Source organism: Urocampus carinirostris, chromosome 9 (assembly GCF_059441175.1).
Source record: "Urocampus carinirostris isolate Australia breed hairy pipefish chromosome 9, RoL_Ucar_1.0, whole genome shotgun sequence".
Classification (NCBI taxonomy): domain Eukaryota; kingdom Metazoa; phylum Chordata; class Actinopteri; order Syngnathiformes; family Syngnathidae; genus Urocampus; species Urocampus carinirostris.
The window spans coordinates 8,041,409-8,066,405 of NC_142357.1; the positions used below are offsets into that span (position 1 = coordinate 8,041,409).

The following is a 24,997-nucleotide window of genomic DNA, read 5'->3' on the forward strand; positions in this document are numbered from 1 at the left end:
CTGATTTTTCCTTTCTCTTTCGCTCTCTCGCGAGACTTGGGTACGTCAACGACAAATAGCGGATTTATGGTATAATTTAAGGTTCTCGCTCCACGTAAATGCTTGCAAAGTTCGAGTTTTGAACTGGTTTGCTTTTGACATGCACTTGGATTTATTGCATTACATTTGAAACACGAGGAGGAGAAAAGAGAAGGAGGGAAGAAAAAAAAAGTTGTCCAACCCGCCGATTGTATCGTCAGGACGTCCCTTCTTTTTTGTGGAGAGCTGAGCTGCGTCGGTGGTTTATCTGAACTTCCGACCGAGACACACGACCACGGATTCCATTATATGTATTTTACATTTTAATTTTACTTTTACGAGTGTTTCGGTTAGCCTTCGAGCCCTTGTGATATCGGGGACCGCCGGCGGTTGGGATGGATTTTCGCCCCACTTTGTCAGACTTGGAAGAGGCGGGCAACTCCACCTGTGCATGCCCGACCGCGACGGAGCTTTGCCAGGCAGTGTCGGTGTCACTCGGGTTGGAAGGAAACCTGAACCACCCCACCGGTACCGCCTTTCCCAACTCCGAGTCGAATTCCCGGCAAGCTTCTGAGTTCGACTCCGCTCGAAATATTGACTCACATCGCAACTCTTGCCCAAAAGAGGACGAATTCGGTGAAGTGTACCACGAAATCCAGCAGGTGAGCTGCACGGACCTGCTGAGGTTGGAAGATGTGGGTCCGACCGTTACTCGAGGTTCTGTCATTTCCACCTTCGTGAGCAAGGAGTCCAACTTGTTTGCGAACTCGCTCATGGAGGAACCGCCCTCACAAATGGACCATGTGTTCGCATCCAAACTCTACGCTTCCAACCCGAACTTGTACCGAGAGGGGTTGTTGCGCGCAAATGAGCGCGCCTACAGTGGCCAGCCCGGTTGTTCTGGATCAGCAGGACGTCATTTGGAGTGTAAATACTGTAACTGTGATGGAACCGGTACCGGATCGTTGCAGGAGTGCCGCTGTGTCTGGTACGGCAAGAGTGAGCAGAGTCCAGGGGGCGTTCGAGGCGTTGCAACGGCGGTACAAGGCTACGGCCAAGTGGAAAGTTACCAAAGGGAAGCTTTCCACGGGCAGCCCACTTATGCGTCCATCAAGACCGAACCGCCGGCGTGGATGGGGTGCACAGAAAGGGGCTTCAGGTAAAGGAAAACCACTAACGCACACGCACCTCAGCCTCGTATTAATCAAACCATTTTCCATACCTGTCAACCTCCACGGCTCCATGCCCTTTACAAAAGGTTGTATTTTGCCTTTACAAAATACAAAATAATCTTACACCATATTTTTTTTCAAACGTGTTTATTTATGTAGTTTAACATGTTATATTGTACATGTCTTTTGTTATATCATATATATTGTTAATTAACATTTTGTTGTGAGATCCTGAGTTGCTCGACATGAATGAGGTTTATTATAAACTCATATTAGCTCGGGGTAGCCACATGATAGAATACTATCCTCACAGGAACCAGACTCGGACATTAGTGTCATAAAAAGTGTGCATTTCTTCAAAATTCTGATACTAATCTAACTTCAATGTTCAAAAACTTGGTTTCATTTAGCTGGAGGGCTGGGGGTCTTTTGGAGGCTCGCAAATTATGATTTAGGGATTTAATATTGAATTCATTTCAACTATGGTTTATTTAACTCGAGGAAACTCATGCTGACTGGAAAATTACTAAAATAGGACGCAAACAGTAATTCAAATAATTGATTTGATGATTTAGGGCAGCACGGCAGCGCAGTGGTTAGCGCATGTGCGGCAAATTTCTGAGGTCATGAGATCGAACCTTCCTGTGTGGAGTTTGCATGTTCTCCCCGTGCTTGCATGGGTTGTGAATTAGTGAGCGAGTTGTCTGTCTCTGTGTGCCCTGCGACTGGCTGGCAACCGGTTCAGGGTGTCCCCTGCCCACTGCCCGAAGATAGCTGGGATGGGCTTCAGCACCCCCGCGACCCTACTGAGGATAAGTGGTGCAGATAATGGATGGATGGATGGGTTTGATGATTTAGAAGTATTTCTGCTTTTTTTAAAATGAAAATTTCTACCTTAATATGGGAACTTCACTGTTACATTTCATATTTATAATGAAAAGGGGCTAAAGTTTTTAACTTCTGCAAAGGCAGCCAAGTGCTATTTCTTTTAATTTAGTACTTTTGTATTGCTTCAAACCAGTGCTTCTCAATTATTTTACGTCATGCCACCCCTAGGGGGAAGACAAAAGACACAAACAACCCTTCGAGCATCTTTCCTTATTCCTTCCCCAATAGATTTAGTGTTGCTTATCATACATAGCAGTGACTTTTATTTTTTTCCCCTGTACACAAAAATGCCATACGACGTACTTCAGACATGTCAAAATCTGGCTCCCGGGCTGGATTTGGCCCCGTTGGATAATTTAATCCAGCTCACCATAAATCTCTGAATACGTCAACAAAACGAGCAAGTCTCTTGGTCAGGGGTGTCAAACTCATTTTAACTCGGGGGCCACACAATAGAACAAACGTTCTCTCGGGGACCGGGCGAGTAAATGAGAGAGTAAGGAAAAAAGGAAGAAATAAGAGAAAGAGAGGGAGGGAAAAGTAGAGAGGGTTGGACAAAGAAAGGGACAAAGAGAAAGGGAGAGAGCGTGAGAAACAAAAGAGAGAAAGGGAGAAAGAGAGAGAGAGCGTGAGAAACAATAGAGATAAAAAAAGAAGTAGTGAGAAAGAGAGAGAAAGAACAAAATAGAAAGATAAATGGAAAGAAAGAGACGAGGAGAAAAAAAAAGAAGGGGAGAAAGAGAGAAGGAGAAAGCAAGAGAGAGAAAAAGAAAAGGTAGAGAGCAAAATAAGGTAAAAAGAAACAGAGAGAAAGAGGAACAAAGAAAGACAAAAATAGAGACAGAGAGAGTGAAGGAGGGAGTGAGGGAAAAAAGGAGGAAGAGAGAGAGTGTGAGAGAGGGAGGAAGAAATACAAGTACAGCGTTTGTTAGAGGGACCTGGCTTTTGCAACATCAAGTGGCTATTTTTCAACCTGCAGCTTGTTTTTCTCTTGCGCTTCTCTGAGCGTTGTCTCGCGGGTCGGATTCATACCTGATTCATACCTGATCCGGCCCGCAGTACGCCTGTTTGACACCCCTGCTCAAGGTAGTTTCTCTCAAAAGTAATGATTTTTAAACCAATGTAAACCAAAGGCCCCCTCTAGAGGGCAGTAAAGGATATACTCTCAGTTTTCGTAGGCCCAATGTAGTAGTTTGAACTTATGCAGTCTAACCCTATAGCCCATGTACTGCTAAAACTTTTTATTTTTATTTCTTATTGATTAAATTCAAAACATTAAGACAATTAAGGCAAATATTATATACTTTTTCTAGCTCCCAATTGACCTAGTATAGTGTGATAAATTGGTTTAGGTGCAAAACTGCTCTACCTCAATAGTTAAAATAAACCAGTTAATGCATTCAATGCCAAACATAAAACTATTTTTTCCCAATGTTTTCAAATAAATGCGTCATGCTTAGTAAATATCCCTTGTCATCGATTATTAGAATATGTAGGCTAGGCTACACGTAGAATGAATTATAAAGGGTAATTCAGGGTTTGTGCGGGTGCTTGAAATCCTTAAAAATGCTTACATTTTAATGTTGTGTTTTCGAGGATTGAAAAGTACTTAAATTTTGGGTGAAGTACTTGTAAATGCTTGAAATTGTTGCCATACTTCACAACAAGTCTGTTTTGAGATATTTTGTGATTAAGGGCTATACAAATAAATGTGACTTGATTTAACTTAAAAATGACAGCAGAACTGCACTTTAGTGGTTTTGCTTTGCCATCTCTTTTCTTCGGGATTAACGGCATCTGTTATTAGTTTGTATCGGATTGCCTCATAAATTGCCATTGCACCCTATGGATCACGCCCAGGAGAACAGGTGGATGCCACACCTGAACAGGGCACTATGAAATATGTATTAGTGCAAGGATTACGTATCAATTATTGTCATGTATTATGGGCTATGCAAAAAATTAACGTAGCATTTCCAAGTGTTGAATTGTAATGGAAAGAACTTTCTGCAACTGGATGTATAGGCTACATATTACCGTCATTTTACTCACACCTACAGTATAGGGGGAAATATTTGTCACAAAAATATGTACACACGTATTGTTCAGCTTGACAAATATAACTACTATTTACTCCAGATATAAAAATCACATGTCTTAATAAATCCTCATGCAAGATTAAAACTCGCACATGTAAATCGCACTCACATATGTGGATTGCCAAAATACAAGGATTTCTTCCTTTAAAGGTACTGGAGTAATTGAAAAAATAACTTTGAAAAGTCCTTAAAAAGTGCTCGAATTTGGCTATGGAAAAGCTGTACAAGCCCTGATAATACTGGAAAACTAAAACAAATTCAAGTCGACATTCTTTTACTGATCCGGCTCGCCTGAGCAAGGAGAGTCTCGATCTGGCCAGAGTTCGACTGAGTTTGACATCCCTGGTATAAACACGATGGTCAAAATAGAGTATAAAATATAAGGAAAACATATAAATTGACAGGTATGCTTACTCTGGATTCTTTTGTCTTGGCTCACACTAGGGTAGGGCATTCCCATCAGACATTTTCGTCTCCTCCCATTCATTCATTCAACTTACTTTTAATGAGAAACAAAAGAAGAAATTCCGCGTGAATTACTTTGTCTGGTGACTGTATTGGTCTGCCAAGCTTCACAGTTGGTCTTAATGAGAGTTCCTTTGTTGCAGTTTGTCCTTTTGAACTTTTCGCCTTTGTTCTATTCAATGTTTGCAGTAATGTTTCAATGTCGTGCGGGATGACAATATGAATTTGCGAGACTGCTGTGCGGGAGTGCCACATCGCACGCGCGCAAATGCACTAAAATCCAGCAAATGTGTTTGGCTAAGTTGAGCGCATATCAGATCTTACACAATTTGTGTCACAACACCATGTGCGGCTCTCAGCCTTGGCCCTGTTGTGCGCTTGCTCAAAGCTCAACGCTCTTTACTTCGCTTTAGCTGTGCTCTTTGTGAAAAAAGAGGTAAATATTTTAGTGGGCATGTAAACATGAGATACAACACCAGTTGGTAGCTGATCGTGTCGGCTAGCATTTAAGACACTCGCGCAAAATGGCTTGGCATTGCCAAGGCTGATAGAATATTGGATGCGGCTGCTTAGAGTGGTCCGTGGTTAGGAGCTGCAGTACCGAATTGGGCCGCAAAAGAGTGTTAGAGACCACATGAAATCTGAACAGACAAAAGCAGACGTTTTTGTTCGTATTTTTTGGGAATGCCTTGACACCAAACCTAGCTAAAGAAACTCGCGGATTTTCTGAACTATAAGTCGCAGTTTTTTTTTCATAGTTTGTCCATGGGTGCGACTTATACTCCACTGCGACTTATATGTCAAATTATTAACACATTATTACCGGCTATATTATTTTACATGTTGATTTCACGCTAAACCGGAAGAGGGCGCTCTCTAGGCCTGTGTTGATCATTTCAAACATGCCTTGTCGTGCCAAAAAAGACACCCCCCATCCGCGAAATGCTTCTCCAGCATACATCATTTGCGAAAACGTCACTAAAATGACTTTGCATCTCATTTTTGTGGGAAATGTCATAAAACAGTAAAGCATAGAGTATTTGCACCTTGCATAGTAATCACTTATGAGCAAGTTGAAAAATATGTATTTTGGTGAAATGAAACTACCTTTTCTTACCAATTGGAACACCAACAGAAGATAAGGTGTCATTATGTCAAAGTAAATATTTGATTAACAGGGATTTCTTTACAACGTGCAAATGTTCTGTGCTTTCCTGTTCTTTTACATTCCCCCCAAGAAGAGATACAAAATCAATTTAGCTACGTATGCGTGCTCCTACTAGAAGGGACATTTTGCGCGGGAGACATGTTTGGCACGACACTGATCATTTATAAAAACAACTGAACAAAAATGGCACTGATAAGAAAATCATATTCTACAGGTTACTAGCTGAAAGTAGTGAAATATGCAGCCAAAAAGCAGAAATCAGAGGTGACTATGAGCCTGACATAAGCGATGTATAACCGGAAGATGGAAACCGCAGATTGTTTTCCGTGACAGTGACAGCTTTTAATGATGATATGTGTGTTTTTGGTGTTTTTTTTAATCAAATAAATGTTCCCCCCAAGATGCGAATTATACTTTGGGTGCGACAATGCTGAGATGCCTACTAGAAAAATGAGGACCAATCAGTAACTTGCTTGCTTTTTTAAATATGTCCACTAGAAGTCGCCAAAGCAATGCGCCACTCCCAAAATTGTAATTGCTGACTCCCATTGATAAATTCTTAAAATCAAAGTCACAGATGTGCTATTTCAGGTAATACGAAAAAAAAAAAAAAGCACTTTTGTTGCCTTTAGCTCCTTTTTGTAATATATATGAAAACTAACAGTGAAGTTTCCATATGCAGGTAAACATTTTCATAAAAAAAGTAAAGCCCGTTCCAGCGACTTCAGACAGTGGGCTGGGAACACCCTGAACTGGTTGCCAGCCAGTCACAGGGCACACAAAGACTGACGACCCGCACGCTGATATATATTTATAAAATGTGTGTGTGTATGTGTGTAGGTTGTTACACTGTACATATGCATTCGCCTATACTAATGTTATCACAGCATTGTACTTTTAAGGGCGCAAAGAACATTATATTTATTTTTCCTCTTTTTTTTTTTTTTTTTTTTTTTTTTAAAATTGATCCGCCACATAAAAAAAGGCCAAACAGCTGCTTATTTTTTGCCTAATGTGCTGCTATACACACTAATAGGGCACTGGGTATCTCTCATATGAATCAGATAGGCACTAAATCCATGTAAAGGTCACAGACATTGGCCAAAATTAAAATGGTACCTGGTGCTTTGTGTGTGTTCAGGCCTGAAGACGTGTTTCCAGCCGTGTTCCTGTCAGATCGGCGGGTGTGTCAGGTTTGTGGTGACGATGCTTCGGGTTGTCACTATGGTGCAGTCACCTGCGGCAGCTGCAAAGTCTTCTTCAAGAGGGCCGCCGCTGGTAGGTGTAACACACACAGTTGTGCACACAATTACCGTATTTTCTGCACTTAAACCCGCACAATTGGCCATAAATTTGTAAGTGCGCCTTATCAATACCGCATCCTTTGGTACATTAGATTTAAAATGCATACAGTATTTATAGGTGTGCGTTACCACACACCTTTACAGTATACTACCATTAATGGGCATTGATTGATTAATCGATAATGATCGCTGGCCTAAATAGCAATTTAATGGAACAGGATTTGAACCTAGGTGAGGGCCCTCACACTTTCCCATTAAATGATCAATGGTACAGATGACATATGAAAAGGCATTAAAGCTCATCTCATGATCACACTTTTTTACTTACGGGACCAGAAACACTGATTCCACATTCTGATAGGTTAAACAGTCTCTCCACTTCTTCACCTATGAGTCAATAATGTTGCAAAATACATAGAAACCCAGACAGTCTTTAAACAAAATACTATAGAAGCTCTTTTGCCTACGCATACGTATTACACCGCAATGTTATTGTTGCACAGGTGAACGGGTGGGGAGACTGTTTACCCCAGGGGTCACCAAACTATGGCCCACGTACAGTATTAGGCCCGCCAACTGATTTAATCCGGCCCGCTAGACGATGCCGTGAGAAGCATAAGAAAAAATTAGCTACTTCTAGTCATACAACATCCTGCAGTTTTAATATGACCACTGGATGTCACTATAGCTACGCGCCACTCCAAACCTCCCACTGTAGCTTGGTATGCTGACACGTTTGTGAAAACGCCCATCCCAAGTTATTTGATTTATAATAGAGGTCTCTGTTTAAGGCTATACAATTGCACTCCCCTGGATTTCTTAGTCTATGTCCCTTTGTATACCAACATAAAAAATATATTTTTCACTGCGCTCATGAACAACATTCTTAAAATTTGCTACATTTCAGAAGACTACTGCATCGAGTTTTTTCAATGCAAATGATTAAATGCTGTGCTTAAAAGAGGGCAATATTACTATTATTACTACTTTTATTATTACTATTTTTCTTAATTGAAAGTTTTTTTTTTGGTAAATGAATCTATTTGTATATTTTGTGTGTCTCAAAACCAATTGGACGAATTATCCCTATACAAACAAATGAAACACAATATGTGCAGGTAAATGCAAACGAAAACAAATTTCACAAAGCAAATCAGTGTTACTGTCACGGTGAGTACAAATAGTGGGATAATGAGTTAAGCTCGAATGCTTTTTTGCATAACATCTGTGTCCAAGTGCTCTAGTGTCCGCGCGATTACCGCCGCGAGCGGGATTTAATCCCCGTTGCACACATGATAGTGCGCGTTTAGTCAGCGACACATATCCACTGATCAAATTTTGCACTATTGTATGCCATAAGTGTACATAGAGCCGAGAACGGTTATACAGTACACGAATACACACAGTTTTTCTTACTATAGTCTCAATTTCATGCACCTTATAGTCCGGTGCGCCTTATGTATGAAAAATATATGATAGACCTATTTTCAGGGTGGCCTCACAATCCTGTGTGCCTAGTGTGGAAAAATACGGTTCTCACCCACTTCTATTTTGACACCGACTCACCATTATTGCCAACCAGGGCGCAACGACCTGCACATTACGAGTCCCAGCTCTTTCTTATCAGCTGACATCCGTATAATTGTTGCTTGCATAGAAGCAAGGGCACCATTGACGTTTTTTTGCCCCCTCGTTCTCTTTTTTCCCTAAGGTAAACAAAACCACCTGTGTGCCAGCCGCAACGACTGCACTATCGACAAACTCAGGCGGAAGAACTGTGCCTCGTGTCGCCTGAAACGCTGCTTCATGTCAGGAATGAGCCTCAAAGGTGAGTAAACAGAAACATGTTAAAGGAACATTGTGTGTTAATAAGTGCCGCTGAGTGGTAAAAATCAACTTAGTTAATTATAAAAACAATATTGATTTGAATAATAAGCAAAAGCACATCAACTTTCATATATATGCGCATATTTTTAAATGCTCATAGGTCAAGAAATCTTTTTTAAAATTTTACATATCATGAGGCTTACCTCAAGGGGGCTGACATCATTCTCCACCAACTTGCTGCTAAGGGTACCCCGAAAACCACCAGACTTTGTGAAAGGCTGTGTAAATAGTAAATAAATACGAGAAATGGTGCCGTTTGGTCACTTTAAGTCTCCGTTGTATTCCTACTTGTGCTTTGTAGCACACCTTTTTTGTTGCACTAGACAATAAAGCAACATGTAGTGGTCAAGTATTACACAGTTGCGCCTAATATAAATATAAATATATATATATATATATATATATATATATATATATATATATATATATATATATATATATATATATATATATATACCGGAGCCATATCCCCCTAGTGGGAGGTGGCTAGAGTCAAGAACACATTCCTGACTCTTTCTGGGAGATTGATACAGAGGAGGGGATTCCCACCCCCCTCGCTCAACCCATGTGCTGTGTTAGGAGTCATTAGATGACCAAACCCCCTAATTCCAACCCCTAATGCCGAGCGTCAAGCAGGGAGGTAATGAGTACCAATATTGTAAGTCTTAGGTATGACTTCGGCTGAGGCTTGAACCAGCGACCTCCCAGTCTCAGAGCGGGTGCCCTACCCCCAAGGCCACCGAGCTGATACAAACAAATTTGCTAAATTTGTGTGGACCAATCCATTGCTTGGGTTGGTTTGACCCAACTTCCTGGGTTGTTATCAAAAGACCCTCCCTTTTAACATTCGTATTGAAAATTAAAAACAATTTGTCTAAAATGCTCCGCACCCTTTTCACCCCCAAATTCTTGTCGGAAAAACTGATCCTTTGTAATAGAGATAGGTTGTTCCTTTTTAAAGTATCCAAAAATGTTTTCACAAAATAACTGATTTCGAAGCGACATAGTTCATTATTTTAGTGCCTCCTAGGGGTAAAAAAAACCTCATCACTTGTTAAACATTAATTTAAATCACAGGCAAAAATACATGCCCTATTATATAAACGTGCATTTTTTTTTAAATACTCGGCGATCGAGAAAATAGTATGAGGCTCACCTTAAGAGATTTGATATGATTGTCTGCCATCTTTCAAAGACTGGGCAAAAGAATAAGAAAAATGTTGCAGTTTGGTCAGTGCGGGTCTCCGTAGTTTGTATTCTTCCTTGTAATTTGTTGCATTTCCTTTTCATTGCCATACACAACACTGCGACACCTAGTGGTCGGATATTACGCAGTGTCACAGGCAAACTAGCAATGGATTTGATTATCAGATTATCAATCTTTTTTGTTATATAGTTATGGTTTTTATGATAACGGTTTTAAATAAATCAAATGGAAGATCATAGAGCAATTTGAAATTGTGGTACACTTAGTGAAGTATTTATTTTTGTTAGATTAACACTAGAAAGACTTATTGTATTTCATTATATTTGTCACTTTTATCCATCCATAGTGTCCACTGTCCAGTGCACAAGACAAAAGTTACACAAAAGGGTCGGATTACATTGGGACAGTGTGTATTATCTAGCATCTACAAGTGACTGAAACCTTTTTAAACTTTGAGAGCTGATTCCAATTTTCTTTCCTAACCCATCACAGACATTTTACTTTGAAGCTCATTCTATCGGCTCTTTAAACAGTGTAGCTGCGTTACTTTACATGTGCTGAATCAGAAATCACTCAATGCTCTTGCAGGAGTACAGTGGAATAAGTCAGTTTCAACGTCGTCCAATACTCTTTTTTTCTCTTTTTTCCCTTCCCCGTTGTTGTTTCCCAGCAGCCAATGGCGGTGAACCTTCCCATATGGTTATAATAACAAACCTATCTGAAAGTCTGCCATCTCCGAGTTATTTATGGTGCAGATTAAGAAACCTGACCCGGTTTTCCTTTTACTGTCCTGTTTGTCTCAATGGTATGTGCTGGACTACAGGTCGGCGGTTGAAGGGAGTCAGTCGGACAACGGGCAGCGAAGAGCAGTTAACCGGTGCCGCTTGGGGCCACGGGGAAGGGAGAGATGCCGTTTCAGGGTCTCAAGGTGCTTACCATTTTTTTTTTCTGGACCTACTTTTGTTTTCGACTTTCACTTTTATTCCTTTCCCCAGGCTCTCAGGGGGTAGTTTTTAGCATCCATCCAAATATGCGCCCCCGCCTATCCATTCTGACTGTGCTGCAGGCCATCGAGCCTGCCGTGGTCACCGCGGGCCACGATCCCAAGCTACCGGACAGCGCTGCATCCTTGCTTACAAGTCTCAATGAGCTCGGGGAGAGGCAGCTTGTCACAGTGGTCCACTGGGCTAAGGCCATGCCGGGTAATTCATAGCCTTTTGAATCATTTTGTCAGACTACATCTTCCACGACCTCTGAAATTCCATATCTTCTTTTTATTGTTATACATAAGCATTATACAATTCATCATTCTCTTCTTCTCCCCCTGTTATTTCAATATGCTCTCCATCACCAACAGAAACAAACTCACTAAGGTCACCTATGCGGTCTCCAAAATTATTAATCTGCCCAATAAAGACTTCTCACACCTCAACTGCAGAGATCCCGCGGGGGCCTCTGTGTGGCTCTTGGGTTTTTATACGTGTCATATTAAACATCAAAAAACTTAAAATTCTGCCTCAGTCCCACATCCTGGCGACTGTAGGCATTATTAGCCAGGCGTGTACCCAATAAGGAAAGTAAGGTAAATAAGAAAATGATAAGAAATATAAAACTAGTTAGAGGGCTATTAGCCGCTGCACCCGTGCACGCCGTCATCTTGACTGTTTTTTATCATTAATATAGCGGGTATGCTTCAGGATAAGCTTTGTCCCTTCTGCTATTGCTGGACTTAACTGTAATAATCTTATCCACTCATCAGCACGTGCAATGGACTGTGTATTGTTCATATTTGTCCTTGTTTTTTGTTTAGAAAACAAATATCCCGCTGGGGACAATAAAGATCTATCTATCATTGCCTGACAAAAGATTATGCTTAACTGATGCCAGGAAACGTCAAATAGTCACCACTAGAGGGTGATGTGTTCACACATAACAGTGTCAGATTGGGGTTTTAAGTAGCATTCTTTTGGACACAAAAAGAATGAATACAGGTTATTTGAGGACAACTATCCGCACGCTAGTGAAATTTTTGTTTTTTCTCAGTCGTGTCAAACCCGCCACATAATCCCAAAATTACAACTTCACTCTCCTTTTTTAAACTGCTGACTGCTGGCATTGTGCTGAGTCCACAATATCAGTGAGTAGTCCCCAACCTTTACTGTACCACAAACCAGTTTATTGTCTCACAGTATTTTTGCAGCTCTGCCCAATAATGTACTTAGTTAAGATAACAATGACAACAACAACAATTATAATAATAATAATAATCTATCTATCTATCTATCTATCTATCTATCTATCTATCTATCTATCTATCTATCTATCTATCTATCTATCTATCTATCTATCTATCTATCTATCTATCTATCTATCTATCTATCTATCTATCTATCTATCTATCTATCTATCTATCTATCTATCTTCCCTGGTCATATCCCTCGAGAGGGGTGACTGACACGACAAGACAAACACATACAAAAACATAGAAAATAAAAAAAGGGAAAAAGTAGCAAAAACCACACAAAATGTTTGGACCATGGCCAACCACCCAAACAAGCATGAGCCCCCAAGTTGCTCATGCTTTCGTCCCTCCAGATGAAACGGGAAACAAGAAAACGGCCATGTCACTCGGGTCAGGGTGACACAACACACTCTTTTGTTCAACAGCAGGGCCCGACAGCTTTCACTGGTTTACCCCTGCCGCATCAATCAGGTGCACTGCCTATCCCTTAGAACGCGTCTAAACATCGCAATAATAATAATAATAAGTATTATTCTTATTATTATTATCATACAATAGCAAGCCCAAATCCACTGTGTATTCACTAGACCACTCAAAATGTAGATAACATAGGAAAAGGCATTTTTTTCATACCATCTTCACACTTATTTTACTCACGGTTCCAGAGATGAATGTTAGAAAATGGAGGAAACAGAAAGCCGTCTTGAAATATATAAATAAACGTAAAAAAGCCCGACGAGTGAAACAACGCTTGGGTGTATTTGATAATGAATCAAACTTTGAAGGACATCAAATAATTACCATGTCAATTTTATTTTGGTATTTTTTCAATAGTTCACGTTGTCTGTCAATGATGTTAATTATGTTCGCATGCATTCAACAACATGGTTCACAGTTCATGGATCCCTTAACCACCTGGGTCGCAGGGGCACCACTTATTGTGGTGTGTCTTGGGTAAGTACAACCTTACCCAAGCCGTTTTTGGGGTAGGGGTTAGCTCACCTTAACGAAAGACATAATCCTGGTTTAAAGTGTTACCAGTAGCAGGAGAAGCCTGATCTGACTCGGATACAGCACCCTCCATTATCTGGTCGCTGTTTTTTTTCGGTGTAAGGTGTCATCCCGCTCTTCAGAGATGAGCCGGATCTTGGCATTGACAGGCAGCAATGTGTTGGTCACAATACTGATAATAGGAACTAAATTCACGTTCAAAAAATGATTTTGTTTTTAAATTTAGAGTAGGCCTGTTTTGTTCCGATTCACATTGAACAGCAGGCGTTGCATCACTCTATCATCTACATCCCTAGTGGTCTAGTGGTTAAGATTTGTTTCTCTCACTGCTGTGATCCAGATTTGATTCCTTTCGCTTCTAATGTGGTGCAAATGTGGTCAGTGCTGTTATTTAATTTATCAATCACTGCTCAAAAACAGTAAGATGTGACTGTAAAACCTCGTGTATAACGCACACACAAACCTTCCGTTCTTTTGTAGGTAGAAAATGTGCGTATGGTTTGAGCAAAAAAAAAAAAGCATCTTTTGTTTCTAAAATAAGTGAACTCTAGTCGGTAGTGTTCAAACTCTTTGAGGCTTTTTTTGATTATTGGCTATACACATAAACATGACTTGACTTAATTTGACTGAGCCGCTCGAGACCAAACGACCCACAGCCAGGTATCATCCCACAGCCCTGTGGTTGCTGTTGGCCTCTCGAGTCTTGTTAATAGAAAATTGAATGTATTTTGTTTGCTTGCAGGCTTCCGGAATTTACACGTGGACGATCAGATGACACTCATTCAGTTGTCCTGGATGGGGGTGATGGTTCTCGCTCTGGGGTGGAGGTCTTACACACAAACCAACAGCTCCTTGCTCTACTTTGCCCCAGACCTTGTCTTCAATGAGTGAGTAACCGTTTGCAAAGTGTTTTATTTGGAATTTTTTGCCGTCAGGTGCCTTGTTAACAGTCCTCTTATGTTGTGGGTCAAATTGACCTGCTAGCTAAATCTGTGAATAGAACAATAGATTAACTCGGTCTGCCCTTATTTTCTCGTTTTAAATTGCATTGCATTGTATTGTATAATGTCAGATTGTGATAATAGAGTCTCATTGACCTCTTAGAATTTTCTAATTATTACCCCCAAAATATTTTTACACAGAACTAATGCACGTCAATTCATTATTTAAAGCGATACACATCCGGCACCATTCCAGACGCTTTTTCTCCTGGTGATTGGTCAAAACTATATGCATTTTTTCCAAGGATTCTTTGTTGTTGACTTTAACCTCTCTGAGCACGTAAAGTGTACAAGTATAAAAAGTTTAAGAGAGTTAAAAGTTCACTGGACTCACTTTGACTCAATAAGTTTGCCCACCCCTTTTGTAAGGTTTCGGTTCTAGGATCCCTTAACCACCTTGGTCGTAGGGCACCGCTTCCTGTGGTGTGTCTTGTTAAAGGTATTCCCAAATACTCAAACAAGCAAAATATGAGGGAAAAGTTCATGGTTTTTGCAAAAAATCTATATATATATTTCATGTCTTGTGTTTATCAACCTGGACTGTGATGTCATCGGAGGAACACCAGCACCCTAGCAATTCAGTCTCCACATGGTTTTATGTTTTAATTAGTCAAAGAGGTTACGAGTGTTTTAAGTAAAGTTTTGGTATTTTTTGTGGGATCTCCTTAGGCGTTGTGTCGCAGGTGGATGCTGTAATGGTAAGACAAAGAGCGAACCTAACAAAAAAACACCACGCGTAGCGCCGCCAATGGGGGACTGATCAACGAAAGGCAGCGGCAGCCTCAGTGGAAAAACGCAACTGGCCAACCAATAAACACACAGTGAGCAGCCAAGCTAACCGGGAACCAAAAACAAAAAACGGCTGCAGCGATAAACGCAAAGCCGGATAGGAATAAAGAAAGGGACACGGCAAAACCGCTGCTAACACCAGGCTAGCCGGAAATGTTTAATGCTCAAATTGCACAATGTCTGACCATTTCCTGTTTCTGCACTATGATGTCTATGTTTGCACCAATGCATATGCTGACTATTTTTGCACTATGATGACTTTGCACCAAATGCAATATTGCACAACCGTTACGATACCAACGTTATCACGACAACCCTGTATGTAACATCCCACATGCCGACATTTCTTGTGTGAATACCATGTAAATTATAACTATAGCCTTATCCCCCTTGTCTTATTACATTATCTTCTCTGTTCCTTTATCTTCTTGCTCATAACCTCACTATGAATGTGTAAAACTGGAGTGTCATGCCCAATTTCGTTGTCACAATATGTTAGCCCATTTGTAGCAATGACAATAAAGGTATATTCTATTCTATTCTAAAGACAGGTCACAGTGGGCAGCCAAGGAGTGCCAATTGGGAGCAAATAGTGCTCAGCAGCCTCGACGCACAGGGGGAACAAGCTGGACAATATTAAAATCATACTAACTGCCACACAAAAAGCCACAGTCGCCTACCTAAAAGGAGGCGAAGGCAAATAAAGAACTCACCCTGTAGCGGCGGCATGGTAAACTTATCCCATACAGCCTTTGGAGGTCGAAGCTCATAACTTGAACATAACTATCTCAAGGCCCCCAGCGATGGAATAAGCAAAGTTCCAATTACTTCAAGCAGAAATGAGCTGTAGGTAATGGCTGAGCACTAAAATTGCTGTCTGTTTCGGACCTTGCCTCATATGTTGTGTTAATGTGATCCGCCATTTTGAAAGTGTTGTGTTCCTTCAATGATATCACAGTTCTACAGAGAAAAAGCCAGGTGGGTCAACTTTAAGAAAAAAATTCTCGAATTCCCTCAGCGCATGGAGGATTTTGCAACATATTTGCAAAATTGTGGGGAGGAACACTACACCTACTTTGCTTAATTGAGAAAAAAAATCTGTCGGGAATACCTTTAATGCCGGAGTTTCCTTTACAACCTTTACGTGCAACCCCGTTTGAATCGTAATCCAGTAAATTGTGTAGTGTGCATGTCGAAGTTGTGTCTGCCTGAGAGGCCCTTAGCCCACCACAGGCAGGTTTCACTCTGTAGGCTTCGCCATTACACATAGCGCGTGCTAGTGCCACTCTTTCGGGCTTCCTCTGACCCGCATGGTAATGGATCCACCTGCCCTTGTTTCTGACCTCTATTTTCCTCTCGCTCCCTTTCATTCTCTTTTTCCATTATGTGCCTGGCTCATCTTTTTCCCTTTTATTCCAGCTCTTCTCTTAACTATCTTCAATTTTTCTCTCCTCTGACCCAACGTGACTATCCTTTTTTCACATCTTGCGCTCTTTGTTCTGAAGTTCCATTGTTATTATTTGTTTTCCTTCCACACAGCCAGAGGATGCAGATATCCAGTATGTATGAGCACTGTGTGCACATGAAGATTCTGTCCCAACGGTTCTCTATGCTGAAGGTCACCCAAGAAGAGTTCTTATGCATGAAGGCCCTGGTACTCTTCAGCATCAGTGAGTCTGAGTCCAAAAGAGACAGAGCAAAATGTCAAGTCAGCATAGAAAATGATTCCTGAGAGAAACGTGGAGCGATTTTGGGTTGACGTGTTTTGGCTTTTGTGTTAGTGCCGGTGGAGGGCCTTAAGAACCAGCATTGCTTTGATGATCTGCGGACCTCCTATTTCAAGGAACTGGACCGCTTGGCTAGCCACTGCGGGGGGACCACCCGGTCGCAGAGGCTGTTTCAGCTCACGCAGCTGCTGGACTACCTCCAGTCGGTAATGCTCACTGTTCCACTTCACACACCTAAACACACCACGCTGCAACTTTGAACTGCTGTATAAATGTCATCGGCGTTTGTGTCACTGAACCGCTTTAGTGCCAAATTGTTTAGATCAAAGTGCATCAACGTTTTGACATCCAACAGCAGGGACTAAGCCCTAATATCCAGACTTTACATCATTACGTTTCTAAAGTTCAACCGAGCTTCCACGTTTGAAAAAACGTTTGCCAAAGGAGAAAAAAATTAGCCATGTGATTTCCGAGTTCGACGTTACTGTTCTGCTTAGTGTATTGCATTTTCTTTGTTGTCTTTGATAACAACGTTGTGAACATTATTTGACCAGTGGTACCGCCGGATAAAAACAGTAGAAAGACTTAAAAAAGAAAAATAACTAGAGCCAGGATAAATTGGCAAACATCTTTACAAGGTAGTGCCTGGAGACTGGCCTAAGTTGTTATAATAGTGCTGTAGCGAAAATCAGTGCAATAAAATTTAGCAGCAACAACAAGGATCCCAAATAGGTTGATAAATAGGATATGAGTACCCATTTTTTCAATGTGACTGTCAAAATACATGTTTTTCAGTTTTGCCTGCCTGTTTAGGGTGGTGACCCTGGGAAAGAAACTTAGAATAGAATAGAATATGCCTTAGACTACGCGCTACAATAACAGCCGAACCATTGATACACACTGCTCACTCGATATGGAGTCTCTAGCAGTATCGTGCAGACCCTTCTATGTACCGGGAGAGTTAACTGTGGTCTTTGTGTTTGCTGTTTACTTTCCACCGCTAACCGTTTCACCGGATGCTAACGTTAGCATAGCGCTAAATCTCCTGCCCGCTGCTATCAATAAACAGCAGCTTGCACACCCCAACGGAGCTTTATCGTCGACGGCGACATTTTGTACTTGTTTTAAGGGACTTGCAGTAAATTCAAGTATAATTGACTAATCGCTTCATGAGGTAGAGCGGTCAGGAATCAAATAAACAGAAAGTGCCATTTCCAAAAAATAGTTAGTTTGCCATAGTATCACCATGATTCTCGTTTACAGCTCTAAAGGGAATAAACTATTGAAACCTTCTTTGAGGTGATAAATTTATTTATTTCAAGAGAGCTACCCTGATATAGATATAGAAAACTGTTTTCTTCACCTTTTATGAATGTATTAGATTCGGAAAACTATTGCTATTGCATAGTTTACATCATCATTAGGTGGGTAAATCCCTTAACCACTAGGTTCTTAGGGGCACAATTTCCTGGAAATTAAAAAGAAAATCGAAGAAATCCCCACAGTCATGCCATTAAATGACATAAAATTATTTCAAACCTGTGAAAGTTTAACTTATTGTGTTTTCATAACTTGTTAAAATATGCACTGAATGAATAGAATAGAATACAATGAATGTATCTTTGAAGAAGTCACCGCTAGAGGGCGGTAGTTAACAACACATTACAGTTTCTCCCCAAGTGAAAGGCACTACTGATAAAAAAATCATCTTTTGTCGTGACACTTATTCTAGAATTGAAAAATAATTACCTTTGTTATTGCTAATGTTTCACTTGGAATAATGGTATCTTCGCCATATTAGTAGAATATTGATGATAAAATGCAATATTTTAATGTACTGTATTTCCTTAACACTGCACCTCTCTTTTTTAACTTGAAAACATGAAAGACGAAAAAGATTGTAAGACTAAAATATCCAGTCCAGTACTAAATACAGCATGGTTAAAAAAATTACATGCTTTTTTTTGTCAAAAAAAACGTGTCTGCTGAAAAAATATAAAAACACGTCAATGAAATAAGCAAAATTGACGTGTGTACCAGATGGGGACATTTTTCCTCATTTTAAGATATATTTCTACAAAGACTATAAAAATACTTAAAATTAAGGTATAGTATTCCCTCATTTATTACAGGAGTTACATTGCAAAAAGAACCCGTAATAGGCAAAATCCGTGATGAGAAACCTTTCTGTTTTTACAATTATAATACAATTAAATACTTTATTATACACTGGTTTAAGCATTTGTTTAAAATCGAAAGTATTGTATAAACATTTTTCAATTTTTTTACATATAACTATAGACATTTTAGGCAATCTAAATGCATTATGCAAATCCATAATGTAGCAAAACCGTAAAAAGTGCAACGGAATTTTGTAGCAATAATGAATGTAAAGATCAATAGCACACAGTGTGTTAGCATGAAATATTTGCCCCTAACACCATAGGCAGGTGTTTGCATTATCTTTTCTTGCGTACCTTTTAGAACAAAAGAGGCCCCCCGAAAGAGGGGTCAGTGTTAGGCAACACATGGCCTGACAGGAAGTTAAAGAAAACCAGGTTCTTTTCCTTTTTCGCGGTTGATCTTTAGGGTGTTCTCATCCAGACAACAGGCTCTCCAAGCCTAATGGCTCTGGAGTGGCAAGGACCCAAGCCTGCAGACCTCGGTCGGCCATCTTAGTGGGTCTTTCATTGTTTTGGAAGAGTCTGTGTTTGGAAGGGGTTCGTGGAAATGCCTTGGTATCAGGGCATACACTACACAAACGACTAAAAGAAGCATTTTGATGATCATTTAACACAACAGGAAAAGATAGAAAAAAAATCAGACATGTGTGTTGTCGTAACCTTGAACAACAGAAAGAGACACATACTCTGTGCAAATCAACGTTTAATGAATTTTCCCTTTTTTATTCAAAGTTTTCCTTGAAGGCTTAACTTTGTCATCATCTGCACATATTTTCTAGTGAGTATAATTAGCCGTATTATGTAAAGCACATTGTTTAGAAACACAGTGTAACATACGTAGTTGAGCAAAACCTAAAAGTTTTCCCAAATTCTTAAAAATGGAAATTATGACGAAATAGTACATGATTTTTGCACAATATCTATATTTATTTCATCGATATATTCTTATTATTTTCCTAGATGATGCATTTTGAAGACTTTTTGATATCCTGAGCTGTGACGTCATTTGAGTAACACTAGAACGCTTGCATACAAATCTCCATTTGTTTTGCTGGAGCCAATCCCAGTCATCTTCGGGCAGTGGGTAGGGGATACTCTGAACTCGTTTCCAGTCAGTCACAGGGCACACAGAGACAGACAACTCACTAGCTCATTCACTCCTAGGGACAATTAGGACCGGCCAGTTAACCTCACATGCATGTTTTTAGAATGTGGGAGGAAACCGGAGTGCCCGGAGGAAACCCACGCAAGCACGGGGAGAACATGCAAACTCTCCCCAGGAAGGTTCGATCTTATGACCTCAGAACTGTGCCGCTCATACGCTAACCACTGTGCCGCCATGCTGCCCCAGATTGTTCATATCCAACTGAATTGTATTCATTCAATTATTCGTTTCCTATCCAGACTGACACCAGAAATCGAACATTGGGGCAGAGCAGTGTATACTCGATGACTGTGCCGTCTTTAAAAAAAAGAATTTTGTGCTAAAGTGAATCGCTAATGTGCTAAAACTAATGAATGGTTTTCAATAGGGAATAAACTTTTCATCCGTACAAGGTTTTTGTGATATTTGCAGTGAAACATCTAAAGTTTACAACAGTAAATGTATTTATTCCGTCCGTCTTCCCCCGTTCCTAAAGGTGTTTACCCGGCTCACAGGCAAACTGCGCGTCATTATGAAAGATCACAAAATTACCTCTATGGAAAAAGGGATTGAAACTGGTAACTAGTCAAGTCATGTTTATTTGTACAGCCCTTTATCACAACTAGATCAAACACTATCTCAGAAGAAGGGTCCTGATCACAATTTACCAATCTGAGTTCAGGAGACTATTACGCCTCCTCTCCTTTTTGTCGCAAATGTCAAGTTCGCCCTCGTCACTCGCTTCAACCACTTGTTCAAATTCATACGGCTGTACGTATATGTAATTCTCTGGCACTATAACTTTTTTTTCTGTAGAAAGTGTTTCTTAACCTGGATTGATTGAACCCTAGGGGTTCAGTGGAGCCCCTGCCGTTAAAGTGGTCGGACAAATATATTTGACATAACATCGCAGACTTTCCCCTCCTTGAAACTGTGTTAGCAAGATTTTTGAGATGTGTGTACGCATATACCGGTTATTGAAACGAGTAATTGCCACGCACTTAAATAAGTTCGCAAAGTCTTTTGACAGATACTCGCCTGCACGAACGTCATATCCAGCATGCATTTGACAGCCATTCATGTGTGATGAAGAGGCAGCACAAATCTATTATAAATACGAAGTTCAGCAGAACCAGGTTCAAGAGCAACCGTTCAGGACAACAACGCTCACAATGTTTTGATGTCAACATCTTGAGTTTTTCCTTGCCAGCATGCCGGTTTCAGATCAGGGGATCTTTTAATGTGGCCTGTGCAGTCCTTCGAGACATTTTAAAGGCTATACAAATGAATGTGACTTGACTAAACAAATGGAAAAGTATCCAGTTATTGCCAAGAAAGGCCTGGAGTTCTTTATACACCTTTTTACAACATTTCTTTGCGAGCAATTTTTTTCAACGATGCTGGACATAAAACATAGAAAAAGAACAGACTTTTCTGTGAAAATTACATGAATGTAGCACTTGCCAAGGTTAAGCCACGAATACCTGAATTGTTCTTTCAAAGGCAACAGCAAAAGTCACAATGATTTGCTGTTCTGTAGTTTATTGAGAGTTCATGAACTATTTTGATTTTGTCCTGCACAGTTTATTTTGTGCACTAGTAGAACAAACTATTGAATTGTAATATATATATATATATATATATATATATATATATATATATATATATATATATATATATATATATATATATATATATATATATATATACACTTTACCTCGCACAAAAGTATGGTTCATTAAATGCACATAGAGTATGAAACTGGTGGGGTTCGGTAGCTCCGACAAGGTTAAGAGGCACTGCTCTAGACATATCTGTCAGGGACATTCTTTCGTCATAATCGTCAATGAAATCGGGTTTAGAGAAACTTTGTTCACTGCAATCGCTCTCTGTCTTGTAGCTTGCCTCACATGTTGTGTTACTGGATTAGCCATTTAGAAAGTGTTGGGATCTTTCAATGACGTCACAGCTCTACAGCAAACATGCCAGAGGTGTCACTTTGAGTTTCTCGAGTTCCTGGTGCATCAAGATTTTGCCACATATTTGCATGATTGTAGGAAAGAACACTACACGTTTTGTGCCTAATTGGAAAAATACTTAATTGGGAATACCTTTAAAGGTAGGGTGCAGTATTTGAGGATTTTAAGGCTGCAATCGTGACTTTAAGCCAGGAGATGGCGGCAGAGAATAACTCATGATTTGTGTGCAAGAACATGCTTCCTTAGCCGCACTCGAATACACTACTTTTTTCGTCTTTTTGGAGACTTGGGTTGGCATGTGAGCTCCTCAAGAAGCGGCATTTTCTTATTTTCACCATTTTATGTTCCACTGACAAATAGAGGTTAAGAATAAACCCGCAGGGATGAGCATGACATCTCTCCAGCACTTCCCCCCATTCCCTTTTCCTCAGATCTAATGTGTTCCGCCCTGAACAGGTCTCATGAAAGTAAGATCAAATCAGATAGGCGCAATGGAAAATAAAGCATAAGAGCTCTTTGAACTCGTTAACTTATACTTAGAGAAAATATTTAACTTTCAACTAACGACGAACTCCACCAAAAACAGTCGACTTTAAATAACCTTTTCCAAACAATGTCGAATGTGTTTCATGACCTTCATCTTCTCTCTTAACTCGTGCAGATTGTGAAGAAGTTGCATCAATTCACTTACGAACTTTTCATCGAAGCTCAGTCGCTCCAGACCTGCGTCAACTTCCCAGAGATGATTGGGGAGATCGTGAGCGTCCACGTGCCAAGGATCCTCTCAGGCAAGGTCAAGCCCATCCTGTTCCATAATTCTGGCTAGAACCAAGCCTTTTTGGTCGTGCCGTATGTCACTTGAGACCCGCCACTCCCTCATGTCATTAGTTGCGGTAAAAATGCAAAGAACGAGGGGCCAGCCGACGGAGGAATAGACGTGAGAGGTACCGCATCTGGATTAAACACGGGGAACCCAGCTCCCTGTTTTCCAGTCGAATGTAGTCTAATTTTATCTGCTCTTCTTTGAACCTGTTGTGTGTCAAGTGAATCAAATGTTTCTGTGGCCTGCCCTGGTAACACAATCATTCATTTTGAAAGTTAAATTGGTAACTGGAAAATTCTGTTTGCACAGTTAACTCATCTGCGTGCACTGCTTTATCCACTAGCTTTTTTATTGCAAACTCTTTTTCTGTTTCTTTTTTTTACCTTGTGCACCTTATGTAATTCAAGTGTATGACTGGTATGGCTCAGCATACATGTCAAAAGCTTTTGAAAACATTTTTAAAAGCAATGTTTTGTCCATAAATTTGTACTATTTTGATGGTAACTTAAATAAAACTAAAAAGCTCACTGACCTGTAGTTAGCTGAGTACATTTTGCTATTTTTTTATTTTTTTCAAATGCAATTTGACTTTTCCACTGTTGTAATTTTTTCTACAGGTAAGCTTTCTTAAAGTTCTTTGCAAGAGCTTTGTTGTGAACCACCATGTAGTCATTGTAGCTTCTGATTGTGAGATGTAAACGTCCACTTGGGAGACCATTAGGTAATTAAAACTGGATTGCAAATGCATGGAGCATGCAATACTTTGCAAACTTAAAACAGAACTATGAGTGTTGCAAAAGCAAAAAAAGGACAAAGCTTAAACAAAACACAAATATATTCTGTATTTCTTTTGAAAAATAATTCTTCAAGTATTATTTTTCTTATTTTTCTGTATTTTAAAGGATTTTTTTGAGTTGCTAAAATTACTTGTAATTCTTTTTCAACTCAAAAATATTAACAAATACCTGTCAACAACGTATACATTCTCCCCATATTTCTTATGGGTTTTTTTGTGATCATTTCAAATTGTGTACGTCATATAACAATTTTTGTATGTGGAAAAAAAAATTAAAACATTTTCAAAAACGTGTTTTTTTGTTTGACCGATCCAGTTTTGCCCTTTTCAAGTTTCATCTTGATTGTTTTTGTATCAGTGCGAAAGAACTAAGAAGGATGCTGAAAAACATGTGTTGTTTATTCATGAAATTAAACAAACTTGTTTAAACAAATTACCTGTGTTTTAATTCAATGCGGTCTGCCTTGCTGTAAGTAAATAGGTGCCACGTTGTGTTTGTAAGGTTTTTTTTATCTCTCAATAAGGGGAATTGTGATCTTTAGTAATGGGAACCATCGGCTGAAGTTGACAAGGTATAAAACACAGTGAAATAATAATACAACTTACTTTAACAATGATTAGTTTTATTTTAAATGTTATTATCATCATAATTTTACTTGTATTATATTGTTTTACCTTAATTAAGTTTTTCACGGTCCATTTCCCTATAATAATGTCACGACAGGAACGGAATCAGGACCCGATTGTGTAACGTTTACCACAAGTTTTATTGAAAGAAAGAGAAAGGGCTGCGCCCACGATCCGGTGCTCACTGGACGCGGGAAGCAAGTCGCTCTCGCAATCGGATTGTGATCTGAATACGGAAGTGGATCTTCCATAGCGGACGATGGCGGTGTTAGGGACGGAAAATCAGATCGATCGCCGGGACAGGAGAGCAAACACGTGGTCGGGGTCAGAAACGGGTTGTAAGCCCGGACAGGAGAGCAGACATGGTCGGGATCAAAAACGGGTCCTGAGCCGGGAGGGGAGAGCAGACGTGGTCGGGATCAAAAAAACAGGTCGAAACCGGAGACAGTTTATCCATTTACTTATTT

The 24,997-nt window shown here is 40.0% G+C and overlaps 1 protein-coding gene across 1 annotated transcript; it reads left to right on the plus strand.

Moving 5' to 3' along the window:
• Nucleotides 1-24,266, plus strand: LOC148359232 (progesterone receptor-like). Its single transcript, XM_088344436.1, has 9 exons — nt 1-1,177; nt 6,952-7,088; nt 8,826-8,942; nt 11,032-11,136; nt 11,204-11,410; nt 14,204-14,348; nt 16,791-16,921; nt 17,033-17,184; nt 22,946-24,266. Exons 1-9 carry the CDS (start codon nt 414-416, stop codon nt 23,108-23,110), a joined length of 1,923 nt encoding a protein of 640 aa, XP_088200562.1. The 5' UTR covers nt 1-413; the 3' UTR covers nt 23,111-24,266.
• The last annotated feature ends 731 nt before the right edge of the window (nt 24,267-24,997 follow it).